The 22,892-nt window shown below is 38.2% G+C and overlaps 1 protein-coding gene across 5 annotated transcripts in view; it reads right to left on the bottom strand.

The window, feature by feature from the left end:
- CADPS2 (calcium dependent secretion activator 2) overlaps window positions 1-22,892 on the bottom strand; it is a 628,355-nt gene that overhangs the window by 215,836 nt on the left and 389,627 nt on the right. For all 5 annotated transcript variants that reach the window (XM_062206262.1, XM_062205893.1, XM_062205984.1 and 2 more), the window contains exon 9: window positions 18,319-18,385. In XM_062206262.1, the coding sequence (XP_062062246.1) occupies window positions 18,319-18,385 (67 nt within the window). The remainder of the gene's footprint in view (window positions 1-18,318; window positions 18,386-22,892) is intronic.

Genomic DNA, 22,892 nt, shown 5'->3' with positions numbered 1-22,892 from the left:
TCAGTATAACATAATAGTTACAAATTTTGAGGGCTAATTTTTCTATATATTCAGAATTTAAACCCAAACACAAATTTGCTAACCTGAGAGAAGATACATTTTCCTAGTTACTGTTTCACTGAGATCTATCTCTTTTAAATCTTTTTGGTATCTGTGTTGGAAACTTTAAGACTACCTTAGGGTCTGTTTTCTTTTTATGAGTGAGCAGTAAACTGCCAAGAGCCTAAATACCCATGTCAGTACCCTGCACTCCCACACTCCCAAGCCCTTGTAAATACAATGTCAACTCATAAGCTTGAAGTTTTCCTTTTTTCCTGAAGCTCACAAATGTATTTCAAAAAACAAATATTACATTTTGTGCAGCATTTCAAGATACTGGCCAAAAAGAATTACTAGCATCTTTATAACTGACCAAAACTGTATATTTAAATCCTTTGTCAATCCCTCAAGTTTGCTGAATAACAGGTGTAACTTTACACATATGAGACAACACAGTCCTTCTCAACATATTCCCAAAAAGTGGGGGGAAACAGACAACTATCAAGAAGGAATTAGTTGATAGACGTAAAAACACTGTGTGAAATTTGTCTTTCAAATGATTGAGTTGTAAGTATTAGACATCAGGGGACCTTTACAAAGTAATACTTTTATAAGCATCTATCAACATAGAAAATGTAGGGAGCAAATGATTCATAAGTTTCACATTTCCTTGTCTCATTTGGAAGAGTCTTAAAAACCTACCTAAAAAAAGACTCTGGACACATCACCACCAAAGAATCTGGAAACTACTGGGAGAGAGATGAACAGCATGTGAATGTTTGCCCTCCCTGCCCACAATCACCAGCTGTAACACCCAGCTACATAAGGTACTCCAGACAGTCATCAACCAGGACTCACACACACTGTAATTCATTCCTTCATGTGAACCCCAAGCAGGAAAATATTATTTTTATATCTCAAATTCTATTTTCTATCTTTTTCTTAATCTAATAAGCCCCTATGTCTTCTTCCAAGATGCTTACAAATTTTGAATCTTTTTGTAACAGTACTTCCTTGGTTTTCATTTTGTTGTTTTTGACCCAGTTTCTCCATAATATGTAAAAAGTAGCTTCCACAGAGCAGTCCCTGCCTCACTCTTGGTTAAATTTATTTCACTCCAATAAATACCCTGTTCTGGTTTTGAAAAGACAAACCGGGGCCAGTGCTGTGGTGTAGCGGGTAAAGCTGTTGCCTGCAGTGCCAGCATCCCATATGGGTGCTGGGTTCGAGACCTGGCTGCTCCACTTCCTATCCAGCTCTCTGCTATGGCCTGGGAAAGCAGTAACAGAAGATAGCCAAAGTCCTTGGGCCCCTGCACCCATGTGGTAGACCCAGAAGAAGCTCCTGGCTTCTGGTTCAGATTGGTGCAGCTCCGGCCGTTGCAGTTAACTGGGGAGTGAACCAGTGGATGGAAGACCTTTCTCTCTCTCTCTCTGCTTCTCCTCCTCTCTCTATGTAACTCTGACATTCAAGTAAAATAAATAAATCTTAAAAAAAGACAAACCACATATTTATATTGTAAAAAAAAAAAACAAAACAGTAACAGTCTAACAGCTCAGATATCTTTACATGGGTCCTCTTCCACATGTCCTAACAAATGACATTTGATTCAAAATGTCAAACACTTCACTTAAAATACTCAGGAAATAGGGCTGGCTCTGTGGCTCATTTGGTTAATTCTCTGCCTGTGGCACTGGCATCCCATATGGGCACCGGGTTCTAGTCCTGGTTGCTCCTCTTCCAGTCCAGCTCTCTGCTGTGGCCCGGGAAGGCAGTGGAGGACAGCCCCAGTGTTTGGGACCCTGCACCCGCATGGGAGACCAGGAGGAAACACCTGGCTCCTGGCTTCAGATCGGCATAGCTCTGGCTGTAGCAACCATTTGGGGAGTGAACCAACAGAATGAAGACCTTTCTCTCTGTCTCTCTCACTGTCTAACTCTATCTGTCAAATAAAAAAAAATTTTAAAAATACTCAGGAAATAAACACAAGGCCAATTTCTTCTCTCACCCAAGTAACAGGTCTTAGGCTTCTACTATGTGATAGGCACACTTGAAAGAACCATGGAGGAGCCAGGTCTTGTCCTTCAGGACATATGGACAGCTATAACATAAGGAAACTATCAAATGCTACTGGAATCTATGAAAAACAAAATCAGGGACTCATTATTCACATTACAAAGACATTCTCACCTCCCAAAAATACCTCATTTATGTAAGTGGGGAGATCTTGATGTAGTTTTTTTATAGCTACTTAGAGCAAAAAGCAAAGACAAAATATTGGGAGGTGTTGTAAACTGAAAGTGCAGTGTTTTTAGAATCATGATGAAACAATAAAATGTTTTATTTCATTCTTAATCTAGTTTACATAGATAAGATACAAACTATATGACAGTATACATAGGGTTGGGTTTCTCAGCATTACAGCTCTACTTTCTGATAGTACTCTGAATAATCAGTAAAGAATAACTGTTAACATCCAACAGAAATTGGAACAGCTTTATGCAACAAGGATTTGAAGACAACCTATTTGGAAACTAGAGGTTATGATATGTAAGTCTCACTAAATCAGGAATAGTTAAACCACGAGCCAAACTTCAGTGCAAAGACATGCAGGATTAGTCTCTGAAATACTGATATGGAAAGACAAGATGTTTGGGCCTTGAGCTTGTGATGTCAACTTCAGCATTTAAGGAAGACCTTCTAAGGTCACCCAGATGGAGAGGTCATCCTAAATGCAGAACACAAATCCCCTCACTCCAGTGGGGTACTCCTTCAGCAGACCATATTGCTTTATAATACCCCATCTGAAACTAAAGAACAACAGTATTCCCAAATAGCAAACCAGTCCCCTTTTAATCACTGAAAAATAATTCAAACCATTATGCATTTGTGTAGCTCTTCCTAAGGTATCTAGTCAGAAATTCACCATAGTTCATTTTATGAGTAATTGTTGATGTGTTTAATAAAAATACAATTATAGTTTTTTAATATGTTTCATATTTTGATTTCAAATTTTACTGTGTGAAATGAACATTGTTATTCATTTTTTTTGTTTGTGGCAAATCTCTTTTATATCACCAGACAAGAGCATTTTTTATTGCACTATGAGAACCTAATAGGTCCAGCTAATCCATTTATTGTAAAAACTGACATACTTTGCCTTATCTTTTTATTTTTTATTTTTTTTTGGACAGGCAGAGTGGACAATGAGGAGAGAGAGAGACAGACAGAAAGGTCTTCCTTTGCCGTTGGTTCACCCTCCAATGGCCACCGCAGCCGGCGCACTACTGCTGGCGCACCGCGCTGATCTGAAGCCAGGAGCCAGGTGCTTATCCTGGTCGTCCATGGGGTGCAGGCCCCAAGGACTTGGGCCATCCTCCACTGCACTCCCAGGCCACAGCAGAGAGCTGTCCTGGAAGAGGGGCAACTGGGACAGAATCCGGCGCCCTGACTGGGACTAGAACAAGGTGTGCCGGTGCCACAGGTGGAGGATTAGCCTATTGAGCCACAGTGCCAGCTCTATCTTTTTGCTTTTGCTAGTGTTTTTTGCTTTCTATTTTCAGTTATATGACCAGTAAAGGTTTTTGACATCCTGTATTTGTAATAGTTGCTTTAAAAGTTTTCAGAGTTGTAATTATATACACTATTATAGTTTCAATGATTTAGTGATTGTTTTAAAATTTACTTTATATGAGTAAATTTGATTGCTGTGTATAGCTTTTCCCTATTTTACTACTGAACTATGGTGTTTTTACTTTTTACCTGTTGAAATCTTTCTTAGGGAAGCATTAAGCCTCTGTCTACAATGTAAATCAAAATAGGTTACATAAAAATAACAAAATCTTAAGTTAAAAAAAAAAAGCTTTCAAACATGTAGTTGACCTTGTATTTTCTCCATTTACTAAGCAAATAATGTTGACTGCTTTCTTATATGAGGAACCAAATTTTTGTTACTCCATTTACTATTTTTGACACATTCTAGATTTTAGAATTTATACTTTGTGGGGCTAGCACTGTGGCGTAGTAGGCTACACTTCTGCCTGTGGTGGTGGCATCCCATATGGGCACTGGTTAGAGTCCTGGCTCTCTACTACGGCCTTGGAAGGCAGTTGAGGATGGTCCAAGTTCTTGGGTCCCTGCACCCAGGTGGGAGACCCAGAAGAGGCTCCTGGCTTCTGGCTTCAGAGTATTGGTCCCGCTCCAGCAGTTGCAGCCATCTGGGGAGCGAAACAGCAGATGAAAAACCTGTCTCTCCCTCCTCTCTCTGTAACTCTGCCTCTCAAATAAATAAAATCTTTTAAAAAATAATTTATGACATGTAATTATTGCTTCCTTTGTATTTCTGAAACTCATTAAGGGAGCCATTTTTCACACTTATGCCAAATGTTTTGTAACCAATTTAGATTAGGTTGTGTATTTTATCATTACTCTGATTTTTCTATATGTTAAGTTTCATATTTTTAAGAGAACACTCATTCATCCTCCACATGACAGGATTACTGTTTAAATGAGCTGCTTGATATAGGGCACCTAGCATGAGGCGTGCCTGTTACCCAGCTGTCCTCTCACTCTCTTTTCATTTAAATGTTTTTTAAAAATTTATTTATTTTTATTTCAAAGGCAGGATTACAGACAGAGAGGGAGAGAGATCTTCCATCCACTGATTCACTTCCCTAAGTGACAGCAACGGCTGGAGTTGGGCTGATCCAAAGCCAGGAGCCAGGAGGTTTTTACGGGTTTCCCACGAGGGTGCAGGAGCCCAAGCACATGGGCTAACTTCCACTGCTTTTCCAGGCCATGGTAGAGAGCTGGATCGGAAATGGAGCAGCCAGGACTCAAACTGGCACCCATATGGGATGCTAGCACTTCAGGCAGAGGCTTACCTACTAAGCCATACCATGGGACCCTGTAGCTCCCTTCTTTTAATTTTTTTAAAGATTTTTATTTATTTATTTGAGAGGTAGAGTTACAGACAGTAAGAGGCAGAGAAAGAGAGAAAGGTCTTCCTTCTGGTGGTTCACTCCCCAAATGGCCTAAATGGCCAGAGCTACACCAATCAGAAGCCAGGAGCAACGTGCTTCCTCCTGGTCTCCCATGTGGTTGCAGGGGCCCAAGCACTTGGGCCATCTACCACTGCTTTCCCAGGCCACAGCAGAGAGCTGGACTGGAAGAGGAGCAACTGGGACTAGAACCAGCGCCAACATGGGATACAGGCACCGCAGGTGGGGGATTAACCTACTGCACCAAGGCGCCATCCCTCCCCCCACTTCTTTTTGTATCTGAAAAGAGTCATTTTATTTTGGCTGACAGATTCAGTTTGTTCCTATTACACAATGAAGACACCTAATTGGTTTGGGGACTGAACTGCTCTCCGGACCATATGCATACATGCTGTGAATGGACTGAGGGCTGCTGACGCTCCCCCCAACATCTTGGTCTTCTGTATCCTTCCCCATCTCTCACTCCCTATTCTCATGGGATGCTTATTTCCATAGTTTTAGTGAGAAACTAAGCACATGGTGACCATGTTGTTGAGGATGTTTATTGAATAAATATGAAACTGAAGAAGAAAGGAAGAAGTGGTGATGCATCTAATGTCACTTCAGACACATCTGTCTATCAGGACCCTGAATACATACTGAAATAGATTTTAGAAATTGTTGTTCTTTTAAAGAATGACTTTCTAAAGTTCTTTACATAGATCCTTGATATGTTTGTGTTGCCATGTACTAAAGGATCCAGACTTTATATCTATAACCCACCTAAAATGCTAAGCAGATATTTGCTATTTAACATGCAGCTTTAAAAATTTGCTGTTAAAAGGCATGCAGTATAAAAGACTGACATTAATGTTACTTCTTTCTTCATTTAATTTGAACTATAGATCTAGTTGCTGTTTTTTTGCTGTAAATACTGTACTTCTACTTAGCTTTGAATGACACATTTTTTTCATATGCTGTATATATCAAAATTTAAGTACTAATTTAAAGAGTACTTAAAGGAAATTAAAAAATAAAATCCCAAACTCCAGCTATTGAGAGGAATCATCCCATTTCTGCTGGCATGGTCATTTAAATGACACAATATTAGAATACTTGTTTTATTTGCTTATACTTCTTTCACTATTTTATTTCAATATAATCAATTCAGATCCAGAATCTTCACAGATGATTGGGCCTTGAATTACAACAAAGAGTACAGATGGAAGAGTAATAAAATACCAACGACCAGCAAAGGTGTCACCCGACAATTAGGAAATCTGATCCATGAGACAAGTGAAAAAGTGCAGTTTGGCTTTTGGGATACACTGGCTCCAGAAACCATTAACTATTGATAGTACTATCCTCTGACTCACTGAGTCCTCGTTGTATTTCCATAAAGTGATACAGAATTTCACAATTGTTTTGATTCCCCTCCACCCCTACTAGATCTTCTTCATACCTACCCTTTTACAAGGTCATGATAAATCATATTGCTAAGGCCAGCTCTACAATAAATCCATGGTATTAATTCAGACCAATCCTTCTGAATAATGCTAACACCTTGTAGCTACTATTTGCTACTCAGTGTTTAGACCAAGGGTACTCAGAAACAGCTGTACCTGAAACAACTACCACTATCACTTAGCACTGAAAGTTAAAATAAACTGCTGAAAGACTAGCAACTGGGCCCCCAGCTCACCCTGCTCCCTGCACTCCCAGTCAGAGGCAGTCTCGTGGCCTCCACTCTGCTCCTACATACTAGAGTTAGAGAAAAACAGGTGGTCTGACCTAGTCCTGTCTTTTATTTGTTTTCATTTACAAGCTTACTTGTGTGTTACTGAATCAAGCTTATATGATTTGCTATATTGAAATTGAAAACCCCCTAAGTTGTAGTGCAGCAATGATAAATATCTAATATCCTAAACCCAATCCACTCTTAATAACTCTGTAAAGAATGGATTTGCTGAGAATTGAGGGATATAAACAGACTAATCTGCAGACAGTATTAAATCAGGTTTTGGATTCACTATTTTTGAAAGATACTTTATGTTCCTGTGGTCCCATCATGTATCTGCATCTGGTGTAGAAAGCCTTACATTTTTTTTTCTCAGTTGCCAACCTGCTCAACACCTGTCCATTTCCACACATCTAAGCACTGAGATTTCAGAGACCACAACGTTCAGGTTTGTATGTTGTATTCCTGCTGTAGGGATCTTGTTAACAGCTGGCAGCTTAGCAACTGCCACCATCTAATTTCAGTAAAGATTAGGACTTAAACGTCCTTAGCTAGAAATGTTCTTAGCAAAGGCCAAAGGTGCTGCTGGAGTTATTTAAGAAAAAAACTAAAAAAACAAAACAAACAAACAAAAAAAACCCAGAGCTTAATTTATTCAAATGAAATGAATACATCTTCAAGATCCTGCTAGATTTGACAGGAAAATATAATTATTATTAACTATCTTGACCAAATGGCATAAAAAAGATTTAGCAATCAGTGTACAAATTAGAGAAAAGGCAGTCTTTTATAAAAATGCTCAGGTGATTTGAATATGTTAATTTATTTAGCAAATGCTTAGTTGGTTTCTACTCAAGTATCAGCCAGTGTTAACATCAACTGGAAGAAAGATAAGGTCCTTACATTTACAAACAGTCTAGAAGGGGTAAAAAGAATAAAAAAATATTATGAATTACATAGAATTTTAATTGGAGATAAATGTTCTGAAAGGTGTAAAATGGACTAATACGAAAGGGAGTGACCTAATTACATGGTCATAAAAGGCACAGTTGAAAAGATGACATGTGGACTGACACCTAAATAGGTAATTTAGAATGAACAACCCACAGGGAAAATGAAAGCAGTAGAATGGTCAGGATTTCTAAAGTGAGTCTAAAGTGCAGGAGAAAGATAAGATGATTAATTCAAAGATGTGTCTACATAGAAATCACACTTAAAAAACAGACGCACATTTTATATTTATTTGTGTGTGTGATGCTGGCATTACAGTGTAGTGAGTTAAGCTGCTACCTGAGATATTGGCTTCCCATGTCAGAGCACCAGTTAGTCCTGGCTGTCAGCTTTCTATCCAGCTCCCTGTTCATACACCTAGAAGGCAGCTGAAGATGCCCAATGTCGGAACCCCAGGTGGAGTTCCTGGTTCTTGTATTCAACCTGGCCCAGCCCTCTGAGGAGCAGAGCAGTGGAAGGATTTCTCCCTGTCTCTGTCTTTGAAATAAATATTTTTTAAAAAAATAAGCTCGGGACAGTTCATGTAGGGCCTTCTGTAGATCACAGTTGTGGGTAGTGCTAAGTGCAGAGGGAGTCACTGGAAGGTTTGTGCAGCAATTGTCTCCATGTGTGTTATGCTTTAAAGACATTATTCTGCGAAGGTGAAGTAGAGACTTGAAGGAGAAGCAGAGAGAACAGCTATGATGCTATAACAGGGGTCTATGAGAAGATGATGGTGGTTTCAACTAGTATGGTAGCAGAGAGATGGGGAAGGATGGGACGTAAGTGGACTACTATTACACTATGGAATGAACAAGAATTTCTGGTTCACATTAGGAGAAGATGGGAGAGAGGTCAAATACAATACCTAGATTTTGGTTTAAGTTAAGTATACTCAAACGTTAAGTCACTTCGATGTTTCATACAGAGGTAAAAGAAAAAAACCAACAGAGAGATATTCCTTTATTTAACAAATGGCATTAATTGAATCTCTACTATGTAGCAGGCATGCTATTTGTGTTGAAAATTACAGAAGAAGGTGTGTACATAGGAATGCATATATAAATGAGATCTTCAGAATGTTCATGGAAAATGTGTATCATGAACAAACTACGCATGTAATTTAAAATGTTTTTGATTTAAAATAAACTTATACATTGTTCATGGAAATGTAAATTAGTATAGCTGCTGTGCAAAACAATATGGGGATTTCTTTAAAAACTAGAAACAGGTACCAGCATTGTGGTAGAGCAGGTTAAGCCTCTGCCTGTGATGCTGGCATCCCATATGAGTGCTGGTTTGCGACCTCACTGCCTACTTCCAATCCAGCTCTTTGCTAATGTGCCTGGGAAAGCAGCAGAAAATGGTCCAAGTACTTGAGCCCTTGCTACTCATGTGGGAGACCTGAATGAAGCTTCTGATTCCTGGCTTTGGACTGATTTGGCCAGGTCACTGTGGCCATTTGGAGGGTGGATAGAGGAATTCTCTTTCTCTCCTTCTCTCTCTGTAACTCTACCTTTCAAATAAATAGATATTAAAGAAAACTAGAAATAGGCTTGCAATTGACCTAGCAATCCCACTTTAGGTATATACCCTAAAGAGATGAACACATACCTACACCACTATGTTTATAGCAGTACTACTCACAATAGCCAAAATAAGAACTATTTATTTAGTGGGGCAGTAAGCTCTTGACTATAATATAATTAAAAATATATTATCTCAAAAACGAGAGAGAGAGAGGGAAGGCATATCATTATATTCTCAGAATTGTATCTATGAACTACATTGAATTTTTTCTTTTTGTATTGATAGCACATTAACATGAGAAAAATAAAATATAAAAATATTTTAAAAACCCTTAATTTTAATTCAATTTTCCATTTACTTTCTAAAAAGATTGTTTATTTATTTGAAAGGCACAGTAACACAGAGAGAGGGAGAGACAAGGACAAAGAAATCTTCCAAAGTCCACAAATGCCCACAACAACCAGGGCTGGGCCACGCTAAAGCCTGGAACCACTGGGTATTCTACACGGGTGGCAGGGACCCAAGCACTTTAGCCATCATCTGCTGCCTCCCAGGGTGCATTAGCAGGAAGGTGAATTGGAAGAGGAGTGAGTAGTTGGGACTCAAACTAGGCACTCTAAAATGGGATGTAGGCATCCCAAGTGTCGCCTTAACCTGCTGCATCACAATAGTAGCTCCTCCATGAACTTTTTTAAGTACCCTGGGACATGCTGATATGCTGATACCCAAATCAATTTAAAATACAGTCTCATAAAATAATTTTTAGAAATATTTATTCCACAAAATTCAGATTTCATAATATTGCATAATTCTCCCTCATAGGTCCTTTGCTGTTTCACAGAGCCATAAGCTATTAAACAAGGAATCAGACATTGCCCTAGAATATAAACACAAAAACAACAAAGCTTTTTCTTCTTTTTTTTTTTTTACATTAACAAAGGGTATATGTAAAAGTGAGTAACTTTCACATAGGAATTTTGGGATCCAGTTAAGATTCTGTATATGAAATTCAGCTATATTCTCATCGCACAATCTCTCCTTCCTTTTATAATTTTAGCTCTTGAGATGTAGGTACGCAGGCTCATGTTAATATATGTTTAGAGCAATTCTGGAGAGTAATGCACTAAGTTAGTTAAATGTCCAAGAAAACATCATGTAAATTAACATCATCATCATCATCATCACTTCTTGTTATAGAAAACTCAATTATCACAAAGCCAAAGTTATCTTAAAAAATGAAACCTAAAATAAAAATAATTAGCCTCTGACCTTTTGTTCTAGACAAGTTCTACAAAAGAATTTTCAATTTTCTTTCATATTAAGATGTGCATTACAAAAGACAAAATAGTTGAATTTAATATAACGATTAGCTATAAAAAGTGACTTAAATAAAAAAAATCAAGATTTTGGTCAATATTTAAACACACATGAGTCATCTAAAGTTTTAAATGTTTATTTATTATTACAAATATCTGTGCCCTCAGACCCAGCAATTTCATTCATATAATAATCTTCCCATATATAAACAAAGATTAACATATGACTGTATATGTATCAACGGTAGTATTGTTTGTCGATTTTAGAAAAAAGAAACGACTTAAATGCCTAAAGAAGATGATCTGTTCTATAAATTATGTTAATGTATGATATGGAATCCAATCATTCATTATAATAATAAAATGACTTTAAAGCAACATCTTTGTGATATATGGCTAAAGGACAACAATTCATAGAAAAAATGTACGGAATGATTTATTCCTTTAGGTGTGTGTATGTGTGTGTGTGCACAAACAGACTTAAAGACACAGTTTAGAAAAGCCTCACTAGCCGGCGCTGCGGCTCACTAGGCTAATCCTCCGCCTTGCGGCGCCAGCACACCGGGTTCTAGTCCCGGTTGGGACGCCGGATTCTGTCCCGGTTGCCCCTCTTCCAGGCCAGCTCTCTGCTGTGGCCAGGGTGTGCAGTGGAGGATGGCCCAAGTGCTTGGGCCCTGCACCCCATGGGAGACCAGGAGAAGCACCTGGCTCCTGCCATTGGATCAGCGCAGTGCGCCGGCCGCAGCGCGCCTACTGTGGCGGCCATTGGAGGGTGAACCAACAGCAAAAAGGAAGACCTTTCTCTCTGTCTCTCTCTCACTGTTCACTCTGCCTGTCAAAAAAAAAAAAAAAGCCTCACTATTATCAGTAGTCACATAGCTACTTTAAGAATGAGAATGGGTTAAAGTAACAGTGCTGTTAAGAGTTTTCTATCATAAAAACTATATGGTTTGATTTTATCCTATGCTAAGCATGCTCAATGCAAAACACACAGGTGTTCTGCAACTTTCTTGACTGGACAGCAGTGATTCTGTTCAGTTCATATTATCTTAGTGCAGTAGGCAGACATTGGCAGACACCCTTAACAGAGATCACAGAATTGTACGCCAAGCTCTGCATGCAGTGGGAGAGTCTGCTGCAGTGGATCACCATGTGCACTACACATTTCAGAACCGGTAGGCAGAAGCAACCACTCTATGGTTAAAGCAGACCGTGGTGGCATCTTACTGAGTACTTCTCATATGCTTGCAGCATGTACAGATCACTCAGTGGCATGGCTGACTGTTTACATCCCGTGCCAACTCGGCTGATATGTAATTAACATTACGTCTTGATAGCCTGCTGTTGTTTGCAGCAACTTTAAGTCATGATTCTGACACATTGACAACAAGCAGTGAACACTTGATACTGGGCCAAAACAACATAGATGTCGACTTATTTCTAGTGATGTCACAAAGTAAGTGGCCTTCAGTTCAATCACTCTCTGGCCATTTCTTTAATGTAGTAACACTGTTTTGAACCTCATGAAATTAATGACCCACAGTGATTATTCATACATCTGCTTGTTGTCAGATCAACTGTAGTTGTGTGCATCAAGTTAATCACAGTAGTGGAAACACAGCTTATTCTTCACATAAGAAATAACTGGATTTGCTCGATTGTACAATACACTAAACTTCATAATCCTAAGTAAATTCCACAACCTCTCTGAGGATCAATTTTCTTATGTGTGCACTGGGGATAACAATACTTATAGGCTTATTCTGAGAAATAAAATATTAAAAGCACTTTTCAGGGGCTGATGCTGTGGCATAGCAGATTAAGCTGAGGCTGGCAACCCTGGCATCCCCAATAGAAGTGCTGGTTTCAGTCCTAGCATCTTTGCTTCAGCTCCAGCTTCCTAACACGTCTGGGAAGGCAGCGAACGATGGTTCAGGTATCTGGGGCCCTGTCACCAATGCAGGAGACCAGGATGGAGTTCCTGGCTCATGGTTTCAGCCTGGCCCAGCTCTGGCTGCTGTAGTCATTTGGGAAATGAACCAGTGGATGGAAGATGTATCAATCAATTAATCAATCTTTCTGTCTCTCCTCATTCCCTCATTTTGTCACCTGGCTTTTAAATAAATAAATCAATGAATGAATAAAAATATTTTTTTTGACAGGCAGAGTGGACAGTAGAGGGAGACAGAGAGAAAGGTCTTCCTTTTTGCTGTTGGTTCACCCTCCAATGGCCGCCACGGTAGGCGCGCTGCGGCCAGCGCACTGCGCTGTTCCGATGGCAGGAGCCAGGTGCTTCTCCTGGTCTCCCATGGGGTGCAGGGCCCAAGCACTTGGGCCATCCTCTACTGCACTCCCTGGCCACAGCAGAGAGCTGGCCTGGAAGAGGGGCAACTGGGACAGGATCGGTGCCCCAACCGGGACTAGAACCCGGTGTGCTGGCGCCGCAAGGCGGAGGATTAGCCTACTGAGCCGTGGTGCTGGCTGAATAAAAATATTTTTTAAAAGCACTTTATTTAAATGCTTGCCAAAAAAGTAATTGCTTAATAAATACTAGATTAAAATGAGCAATTATGTTAGTAGGTGAGTGCCTCTGCATTTTTCAAATTTACCACAGAGTATGCAATACTTGGTATATATTTGAATAGGCATCCGTAGAATTTGAAAGGAAGAAATAATACAGTTAGATTAAATCACAAATACAGGTTTTAAAGGCATTAAAGTGGTTTATTAAAGTGAACTGCAATACATTAAAGTATCATAGTACATTATAGCAGTCATGTCTTCTAATGTGTAAGATGGAACATTAGAAACATAAACTTAAGTGTCCAGATTTCAAGTGCATTCTTCAAAATTGCTGTGTTTTTAATAATTTGGCTCAAATCAAAATTTGCTTTCATTAAGAATTGCAATTTCTTAGAAAATATTAAAATCTACTTATTACTGTAACTATGTCAATGTCAGAATCTAAACAGGAACCAAATGAATATTATTTACATGCCAAATAAATACCCAATGTTAATAAATAATTTTATGAATTTTGATTTATATGTTTATATGAGAGTTTTCAAAAGGACTTTTCACCTTAGTGTCTCTCCTAGTGTTCACTTTGAACAATGAGTTTGCAACTGGCCAAACCTGACTCTCAATCAATTTTTATGAGTACAAATTCTTGGGCTGATGGCTGGATCTTCAGCTATATCAGTCATATAATACACACTCACAAGTGGTGATGAGATTCACATTATCACCAGAGAACCATTCTGCCGATGGCAGCAGCAGACACAGCAGGGGTATACTGTCCTCCCTATGAAACACGGCTCCTTCACCTTTCAATAATGCAGCCTGCAGGTATGGACCTACAAACTGTGCAGAGTAAAATCTGCCTTTAAAAATACCAATAAAAATCTACCCAATTCTCCCAATGGGTCATTCTCCCTGAATTTCCATACATATCCATCTTGATTTTGAAATGTGTGCATTCAATTTGTCTTCCCATTACATTTGAAATTGAAAGAAAGATTTGATTGTGTTTAAAACTTCAACAGGTTGTCACAGTACTGGCATATGTAATATTTCAATGCATTTGAACATGGGAATCGCTGTGTAAGTGCATGTGTATATAGCTACATATATGTGTTAACTATATAATGCTTAAACATGATTTCAAATTTTAAGATGCCACCTCAGGAGGGATAAATCCAAATTCATTATAGTTTGGTGGTGCTTTTCCTCCATTTCAACCATGGAATATATAGTTTTAATTACTTTGATTTACACTGGATTTTGCCTTTTAAAATGTGCCACACATATTTTTGCTTTGGGGAGCATTTCTAGCTTTCTAAAGAAACAGACACCTTTCTGCAAAGACATGATAATTAATGATATCATAGTATTCTAGTTCCTCCTTTCATTCTTAAATTCTCAATTAGAGATCATCAAACTACACATTTGTCTTGTAACTTGTGTCTTGTAACTTTCTGATCAGGTGTTCAAAAATAAGGTAAGGGGCAAAGGATTAGCTCAAACCTTACCTGGCCAAAATCATGAGGTGATCTTTTCACCTTTCAAGGTTGATCCATGAAAGTCCAATTTTCATGTTAAAACAACCAGTATATTAGAAGTCTTCTAAGCCTGCCTCGAAGAACAAGTTCCCTAGACTAACAAATGCCCTGCATTCATTGTTTTTATTTCAGAATGGTTTTAAATTTACAAAACTCTTACAGTACGAAGAGTTTCCACGTATCGCTAGCCCAGGTTGCCGTATTAGTGTCATATATTAAAATATTTGTCACAATCCAGAAATCACACGAACTTCCTCTATTTTTAAATACAAACACCCTGTAGCCTGACCACTCCTTCCAACCTCCAGCAATTGACATTTTGTGTTCAGATGGAGGTGTTTTTCTTTCTGTTTTTTAGCTCTCACATGAGAGAACATGTTGTACTTGTCTTTCTCTGTCTGACTTATTTCACTTGACACAATGTCCTTTAGTTCCATCCAGTTTGCTGCAAACTTCTTATGCCTACAAAGTATTTCATTGTGTATATATGCCACGTTTTCTTTATCTATTCACCTGATGATGGAAACTTGAGTTAATTGCATATCTTGACTATTGCAAACAGGTTATCTGTTTGATACAATGATTTCCTGTCTTTTGGATGTGTACCTAGCAATGGGATTGCTGGGTTATATGCAAAACTTGTATTTCTAGTTTTTAAAGAAATCCCTGGGGTTGGTGCTGTGGTGCAGCAGGTAAAGCATTCCATATGGGTACTGGTTCAAATCACGCCTGTTCTTGGAATCCTAATCCTTTGAATCTCTTCTAATCCTTCAAATCCCTGCTAATATGCCTGGAAAGCAGCAGAAGATGATCCAAGTGCTTGGGCCCCTGCACTCTTGTAGGAGACCTGGAAGAAGCTCTTGGCTTCACACTGGCCCAGCTCCAGCCACTATGGCCATTTGGGGAGTAAACCAATGGATAGAAGGTATCTCGGTCTCTTTGTCTCTCTCTCTGTCTCTCTCTGTGTGTGTATGTGTATGTGTGTGTGTGTGTGTGTGTTTAAATAAATAAATCTTAAAAAAAAAAAAGAAACTGTCCAACTGTTTTTCATAGTGGCCATACTACTAAAAATTCCCAACAGTGTTACAGGTGTTCCCCTTTCCCACATCCTTGCCAGCATGTGGTATTTTCTGTCATTTTAATAATAGCCATTCTAACACAGGTAAGGTGATAACCTATTGTGGCTGTGATTTGCATTTAGCTGACAGCTAGCAATCCTGAGCTTTTTTTTCATTTTTCTGTTGGGCATTTGTATTTCTTCTTCTGTGAACTGTCTATTCAGGTCCTTTGCCCATTTCTTAACTGGATTTGTTGCTTTTTGGTTGTTGAGTGCTTTGAGTTCAAGGTATACTCCAGATATTAATTCTTAGACGAGTAGCTTGCAGAAATTTTCTTTCTGTTGGATATTTCTTAACTCTATTGTTTCCTTTGCTGTGCACAAGCTCCTTAGTTTGAAATAATACCATTTAGCTTTTTAAAAAATACTCATTTATTTATTTGAAAGGCACAGTTATGGAGAGTAGGGGAAAAGATCAATATTCTATCTACTGGTTTAACCCGCAAATGGATGCAATGGCTGAAGCCAGGAGCCTGGGTCTCCATCTGTGTCTCTTATGTGGATGCAGGGGCCCAATTACTTAGGCCACCTTCTGCTGCTTTCCCAGATGCATTAACAAGGAGCTGGATCAGACTTTGAGTTGTCTGGACTCTACTCATGCTCATATGGGATACTGGCATAGCAGGCAATGGTTTAATCCACTGTGCCACATGCTGACCCCTATTTTTTTTTAATTTGAATGGCTGAGTTACAGAGCGATAGAAAGGGAGAGCTGATTTGATTTTTGTATATGAAAAGAAGCAGTGATCTAGTGTCATTTTTCTACAGATGTACATCCAATTTTGCCAGAATAACTCATTGATAAGACATTCTTTCTCCAATTGAAGTTCTTGGTGCCTTTCACTCATTAAAAGATTGTGATGAATGCAAATGGCATCTTGAATACTTGTGATTAAGTTTACATTCCTCATTTTTATTCCTCATATATTTCTCTCATATGTATTTCTACTAGCTAAATTCTATGCTTACCAAGAGACAGGCTAGTTTGTTCTAAAATTAGTGTATGCTAGTTATATCACCTACTGAAATTATAGAATAAAATTCTTTATAAATTCATGAGATACAACCATAAAAGCTGCTGTCATTTCTATGGACAATTACTTTAATGCATTAGAAAGATTTAATAAAGACAAATCACTTACACAAACATGGTAGACATAGGTGAGATATCTATAAGATAGGAATAAAACCAAGAATAGCCAGAACTATGTACACTCAAACTGTTTAATAAATGCATCTAAATTCTCACACCAATTTAAGAGGTTAAGAAACTATATATGACTTATGGAGGACAAACCACCCAAAACTCCAAACAAGGAACCCCTTCTCAAAGCAAATGCTGGGATTCTATACCAAAAGAGTGGCACTGCGTATGTGTATATGTGTGTGTGTGTGTGTGTAGTTTTTGTTAAATTTGCTGACCATATATTAGTTCTAATCACATAAGAAAACTTTCATTTCAGCCTGACTAAAGGCTGTTTGCCTTGAAGATGAAACTATGAATGAATTTTACACTTTTCATAATGTTACCATGCCATCATGGAACATCAATAAACTAATTCGATCTAGCAAATGATGGATAGCTACATATTAGAAGACAGTGAATAACTGTACTTCCTTTGCATTTCACTATGTCATTCTGATCGAACCCCGTTAAGCTTGCTTCATGTGTGGTAGGCAATCAGTGAGATTTTATAGACTGTGTTAAGAATTTCAAGAGTGATTCTCTTTTCATATATTTCCACTGGGAACAAAATATCATGAATTTATCATGGAATGGCTATTTCTTGGAAAGTTATTTTTAATGTAAATTTAAATTAATGATCACATGCCATGGGTAAAAATTATCCAAGATTAAAAAGAATCAGTCAAGCTGCATATTACAATGATCTATGTTTGGGACACAGTCACAAATAAAGCAGTTGAGTTCATTTAAAAATGTTTACATGAACATCAGTGTTGGCGGTATAGTGGTGAGCATAGCTGCCTTCCAAAAAATGTTTATGTCAGTATGTGATATGTATGGCATACTTGGATAAAACGGGTGATTACGGGTACTATAGTTTATACAGTGGTCTTCAAGGAGTGGTCTTGGAATTCTAGAGAACGTCAAGATCCTTTCAGGGGTTTATAAGGCCAAAGCTATTTCCATAACAATATTCAGAAGTTGTTTGCCTTTTCCATTCTATTCTCTCATGAGTTTATTGTGGAGTTTTCCAGACACAAGGATTCATCTGATATTGCAGCAAATTAAATGCAGAACCTGATATGAGAATATACCTACATTCTATTAAACCAAACAACAAAGAGACATGCAAAAATGTAAAACATTTCAGGAAATCCTTTTCCCCCAAACATAGTTATTCCACAGAAAAATGCTATTTGAATTAGCATACAAAGCATTGCTACTTTAATTTGAAAACAAGTATTTAAATTTTTTTCACTTGTAACTTCTAAAACAGTGGATATTAATAGAAAGACCCACATAGACAAAAGTTCATAAACAACTGTCCCACAGTGATAGAGTAACAAGAAAAAAATGACTAACCTGAACAAGAACAAAGTAACGCTTTTTCCATCTTTTCCAAACTTTCTGTCCAAGGGCATACAGGTATCTGGTAAGAGAAGCAAACAAAATTGTACTTTACACAAATAATGTTGTGGTTCTACGTGATCATATTTCTTCCATAGGTATTTACTTTTGAGATCAGCCTCCTAAAGTCAAAGTTCAGTTCACTTCACGTCTGAGACAGCCTGCAGCTTCTGTGTTACACAATGGCTGAAGCTCCTCCAAGGGAACTGATTTTATGTGCCTTATCAGTTTGTCAGTTCTTACCACAAGTTGGGCCTACTAGGAGTTAGAAAGGATGACCAAAGAACCAGTTGGAATTTCACCCTTCCACACACTTCTTAAGAGAGATAAAGGCTATGATTTCTTAGGAGAGACAAAGTGCTAAGTGCTTCACTGCTCAGCTGACCAGAGCTGAGTAGTACATGGCCTGAGAAGGAACTGGTTGTACAGTCAAGGACCCAGGTTGAAGGGTCACCATCCAGCTGGGTAACCCTGAAACGTGCCCGCACCAGTCTCAGTTTCCACTTCCTAACCTAGCAAATGACAGGTTGGGACTTGTTGATTCCTAAGGTCCCGACCAGTTCAATCATGATGAGATTTTCTTGACTTAGGAAAGCCTATCACTGTAAATTTATTTAACTGTAAAATTCAGACAATAATGAAGATGGCTTGGTATAATTTAACATAGTTTCTTTCATGGCTTTTAACTTGGCATTGACATTTATAACCCTAATTTAAATGATTAAAGTGGTCAATCACTGGAGGACAGAACTTCTGCTATTACTTTAAAGGATACACTAATATATCGGGAGGCAAAAAGAAATTAAAAATTAATGAGTGTGAGCTTGTGGAGAGCCACAGAACAACATATAAACCCCTTCTGAATATTTGGAGGTAGAGACCTCATTTTAAAAGTAAGGATTTTTTTTTCACCATTTCATCAAAATTCCTTTATGTGAATTGAAGGTTTAACAGTGCAGAGGCTATTCATATTAATTATACACAATCCTAAGCTACAAAAAGAGCAGTATTGATAACAGTTTGCCTAGGGGCTTAAAGTTTCTAGAGATTCTTTCACAATTTCTATGGCTGAAATCTCAGCTTGCAATGCAGATTCACTTAATGGCCAGAGGAGATGGCTACTGCTCCTCCTACCTGTTTACTGTTGCTTCTGGAGGTCCCCTCAAAAATCCTCTGCCTACCCTTACTCAAGATTCTAATTTCTTTCCTATTGTTCTAGTGATGGGTGTTTAGTTGCTCTCCTTCTACCTTTTCTTTTTTTCTCCTCCTGAAATATGTATGCATATATTTCAATTTTTAGACCATGCTTTTCTCTCCTATTCCTGAAAATTTAGAAAATACAATCTCCAATTACAAGGTAAAAGCAATGACCCCAGGCTGCTGGATACTATGGACATAACAGATGACCTCAGTGACAGTGCACTAGCAATATGTGCACCATACAGCTGCCTGGGAGACACAGAGGCATTTGGAATAGCCTCTGCCTGAGCCCTCAGTCTGCTTCTCAGCACATTCAGTGTCGTTTCATAGACTGCTGGGCAACTCAGTTGCACATAAGTGAATAATGATATGCAAACCATAAACACAAGTAAGTTAATGTGACTTTTGCTGACACTGAGGGTCTTTCATAAACAGTTTCAACATCATTGTTCTAGAACAACAGATTGAAAAATTTGGAATGAAAAAGTATTGTTTCTCTAAAGACATAAAGCAGAAGGGTGGGTGGATGCACACATGTTGCATGCAGTGGTAGATGTTATTAAAAATAGAATAAAAGAAAATTTGGGACTGAAGCCAAGGTAAGCATCTGAATGTAGGACCCTGAGTATTTTGGGCTGTTGTGCTGTAAGAAAGAATTCAATCAAATATATACAAAAGTGACAACTGGTCAAAGATATCCATAAAATAATTGGTCAGAAGAGTCTTCCTGGCTATCCAGAGAAGAGAAAAGAAATAACACTCAGCAAAAGGTTAACTGTGTATAAGGGACATGCAAAAAAGAAAACAGTTTCTATCCTCTTAAAGTTTTCACATTAGCCAGAAAAAAATATGATATAAAAATGGGTATATATAAAATATATCAGAAGAGATAATCATATCAAATTAAGTTTTATTAAAGTTAACTTAAAATATTAGGTTTCTTTTTCTATAAGGATGAGTTCTTGGACTAGGTAACAAGTATCACTTTTCTACTGGTACAAAATTAGATTCCCAGCATAAGAGACATTTTTAAAAATGAGAATGAACTCCTCACTCTGTCTTTTATGACCTTGTCTAAATATGATCAGAGTCGGCAAACTTGGAAGGCTTCCATAGCCTTGGCAACTCATGACGACAGTCTAGGGTGGTTACTGGCACCATAAACTAGAGTGTCAATTTGTTGGGTCAACAACAGGAGCCACTGTGCACTTGCTCCTCATGTGGGATCTCTGTCCTTAATGTGCTGTACATTGTGATTTAATGCTATAACTAGTACTCAAACAGTATGTTTCACTTTGTGTTTCTATGTGGGTGCAAACTGTTGAAATCTTTATACTAAACTGATTTTCTGTATATAAAGAGAATTGAAAATGAATCTTGATGTGAATGGAAGGGGAGAGGGAGCAGGAGAGGGGAGGGTTGTGGGTGGGAGGGAAGTTATGGGAGGGGGAAGCCATTGTAATCCATAAGCTGTACACTGGAAATTTATATTCATTAAATAAAAGTTAAAAAAATGAGAATGAAAAGCTCATTAATATTGTTAAAGAGTAAAAGCTTAAAAGCAATCTAGTAAACAGTAAAGAATGATTAGTTTGCCATTAAAAGTGATGTCAAGGGGTAGGCATTGTGGTGTAGCAGGCTAGGCTGCTGTTGGGACACACAAGTCTGACGTTGAAGTACCTGGTTTAAGTCTTGGCTACTCTGCTTCCAATCCAGAAGGCAGCAGATGAGGAATGGAATTCTTGGGTCCCTGCCTTCCACAAGGGAGACCCAGAAGGAGGTCTATGGTCCTGGTTTCAGGCTGGCCCAGCCTTGGCTGTAGTGGGTTTTGGGGGAGTCAACCAGCAAAGGGAAGATATCTCTCTCTCCATCTCTTCCCCCCCCTTCTCTGTCTCTCTTTCTCTATCTATCTATCTATCTATCTATCTATCTATCTATCTATCTATCTATCTCTTTGTCTTTCAAATAAATAAAGATTTTAAAAAAACGATGTCCCCCACCTCCCAAAAAAAGACATTACCAATGACAAGGAAAAAGCCTTACCATGTTAAGTTTTAAAAAAGCAGTTGCATGAGTTTATTTTATATGTATGGAAAGCCCCAGAAAATGCAACAAAATTTTGAGCCTATAGCTAATATGAGATTAAAGAAGAGTTTCATATTCATCTCTTGTTTTTCTGCATTTTTACAATCTCTACATTGACTATGTCTGTTTAAAGGTGCTAAGTTGATCATATAAATAGGATAAGTGTTTGGTAATAATAATAGGCAGAATTAAAAAAAGAATGAATGTGCCAACATGGGAAGCAGTCTATACAGCAGACTCATAGAATGACAATTACCTTATGTAGAACTCCGACCTCAGAATCAACCCTTAAGTCATTCTGGTCTGGCTGAAAAGCCCAGGGAAGCATTTCAGGCAAGGAAAGCCAAGACACTGTGGCAAAAAAAAATGTTATACATGAAGGACCTCTGTGGGCAAGACCCCCATGGAAGAAGTGGCCACCAAAGAAGGATGTACTTTCCTCTGAAGGGAGGAGAGAATGTCCACTTTGCCTCTGACCTTGTTGAAATACTGAAAGAGTTTGTGGATCCAACAGGCTTCCATAGCCTAGGAAGGCTCACGTCAAGAGCCTCAGATGATCACTGACATCATACATTAGAGTGTTAATTGTCAAACAAATAATAGGAATCACTGTGCACTAACTTCCCATGAAGGACCTCTGTCCTCAAGGAGCTGTATTATGAAATTTAATAGTAAAACTTGTTCTCAAAGAATTACTTCGTTTTAGTGTATTAAGTGGAGGATATTCTTATGTCACACAAATGATAGTTATGTCTGTGTGCTCGCAAATGATGTATTATCCTTGGGTTCCTCTTTAAAGATAATTAAGTTTCCAAAAAAAAAAAAAGCAAAATTATCATTGAGATCCAATGACTTTGAACAGTCTTTGGACTATTTTTGTTCTTTTTTATATTTTGTTTTTAGCTTTTCTTAATTTGTTTGTTTTGATTTTTTTCTCTTTCTTTTTCTCGTTCACACAAAGTGCTGAACTTTTTACCTAGAATGGAGTTAATATTCTGTGTATAAAAAATGAAAATAGATCTCAGTAAAAAACAAGACTGGGAACAGGAAACGGATGAGGATGAGTGGTGGAGTGTGGGTGGCAGAGCAGGTATGGTGGGAAGAATTACTATGTTCCTAAAGTTGTATTTATGAAATGTATGCAAATAAAAAAAATTTAAAATACAATTTATTTAGGGGCTGAGCTAGGGTAGTCTGAAGACAGGAGCCCAGAACTCAATCTAGGTTTCTCATACTAAAGTTCA

The sequence above is a fragment of the Lepus europaeus genome, chromosome 1 (assembly GCF_033115175.1).
Source record: "Lepus europaeus isolate LE1 chromosome 1, mLepTim1.pri, whole genome shotgun sequence".
Lineage (NCBI taxonomy): Eukaryota > Metazoa > Chordata > Mammalia > Lagomorpha > Leporidae > Lepus > Lepus europaeus.
Note: the sequence above shows the minus strand (reverse complement) of the source record. Positions and strands in the feature narration are given on the sequence as shown.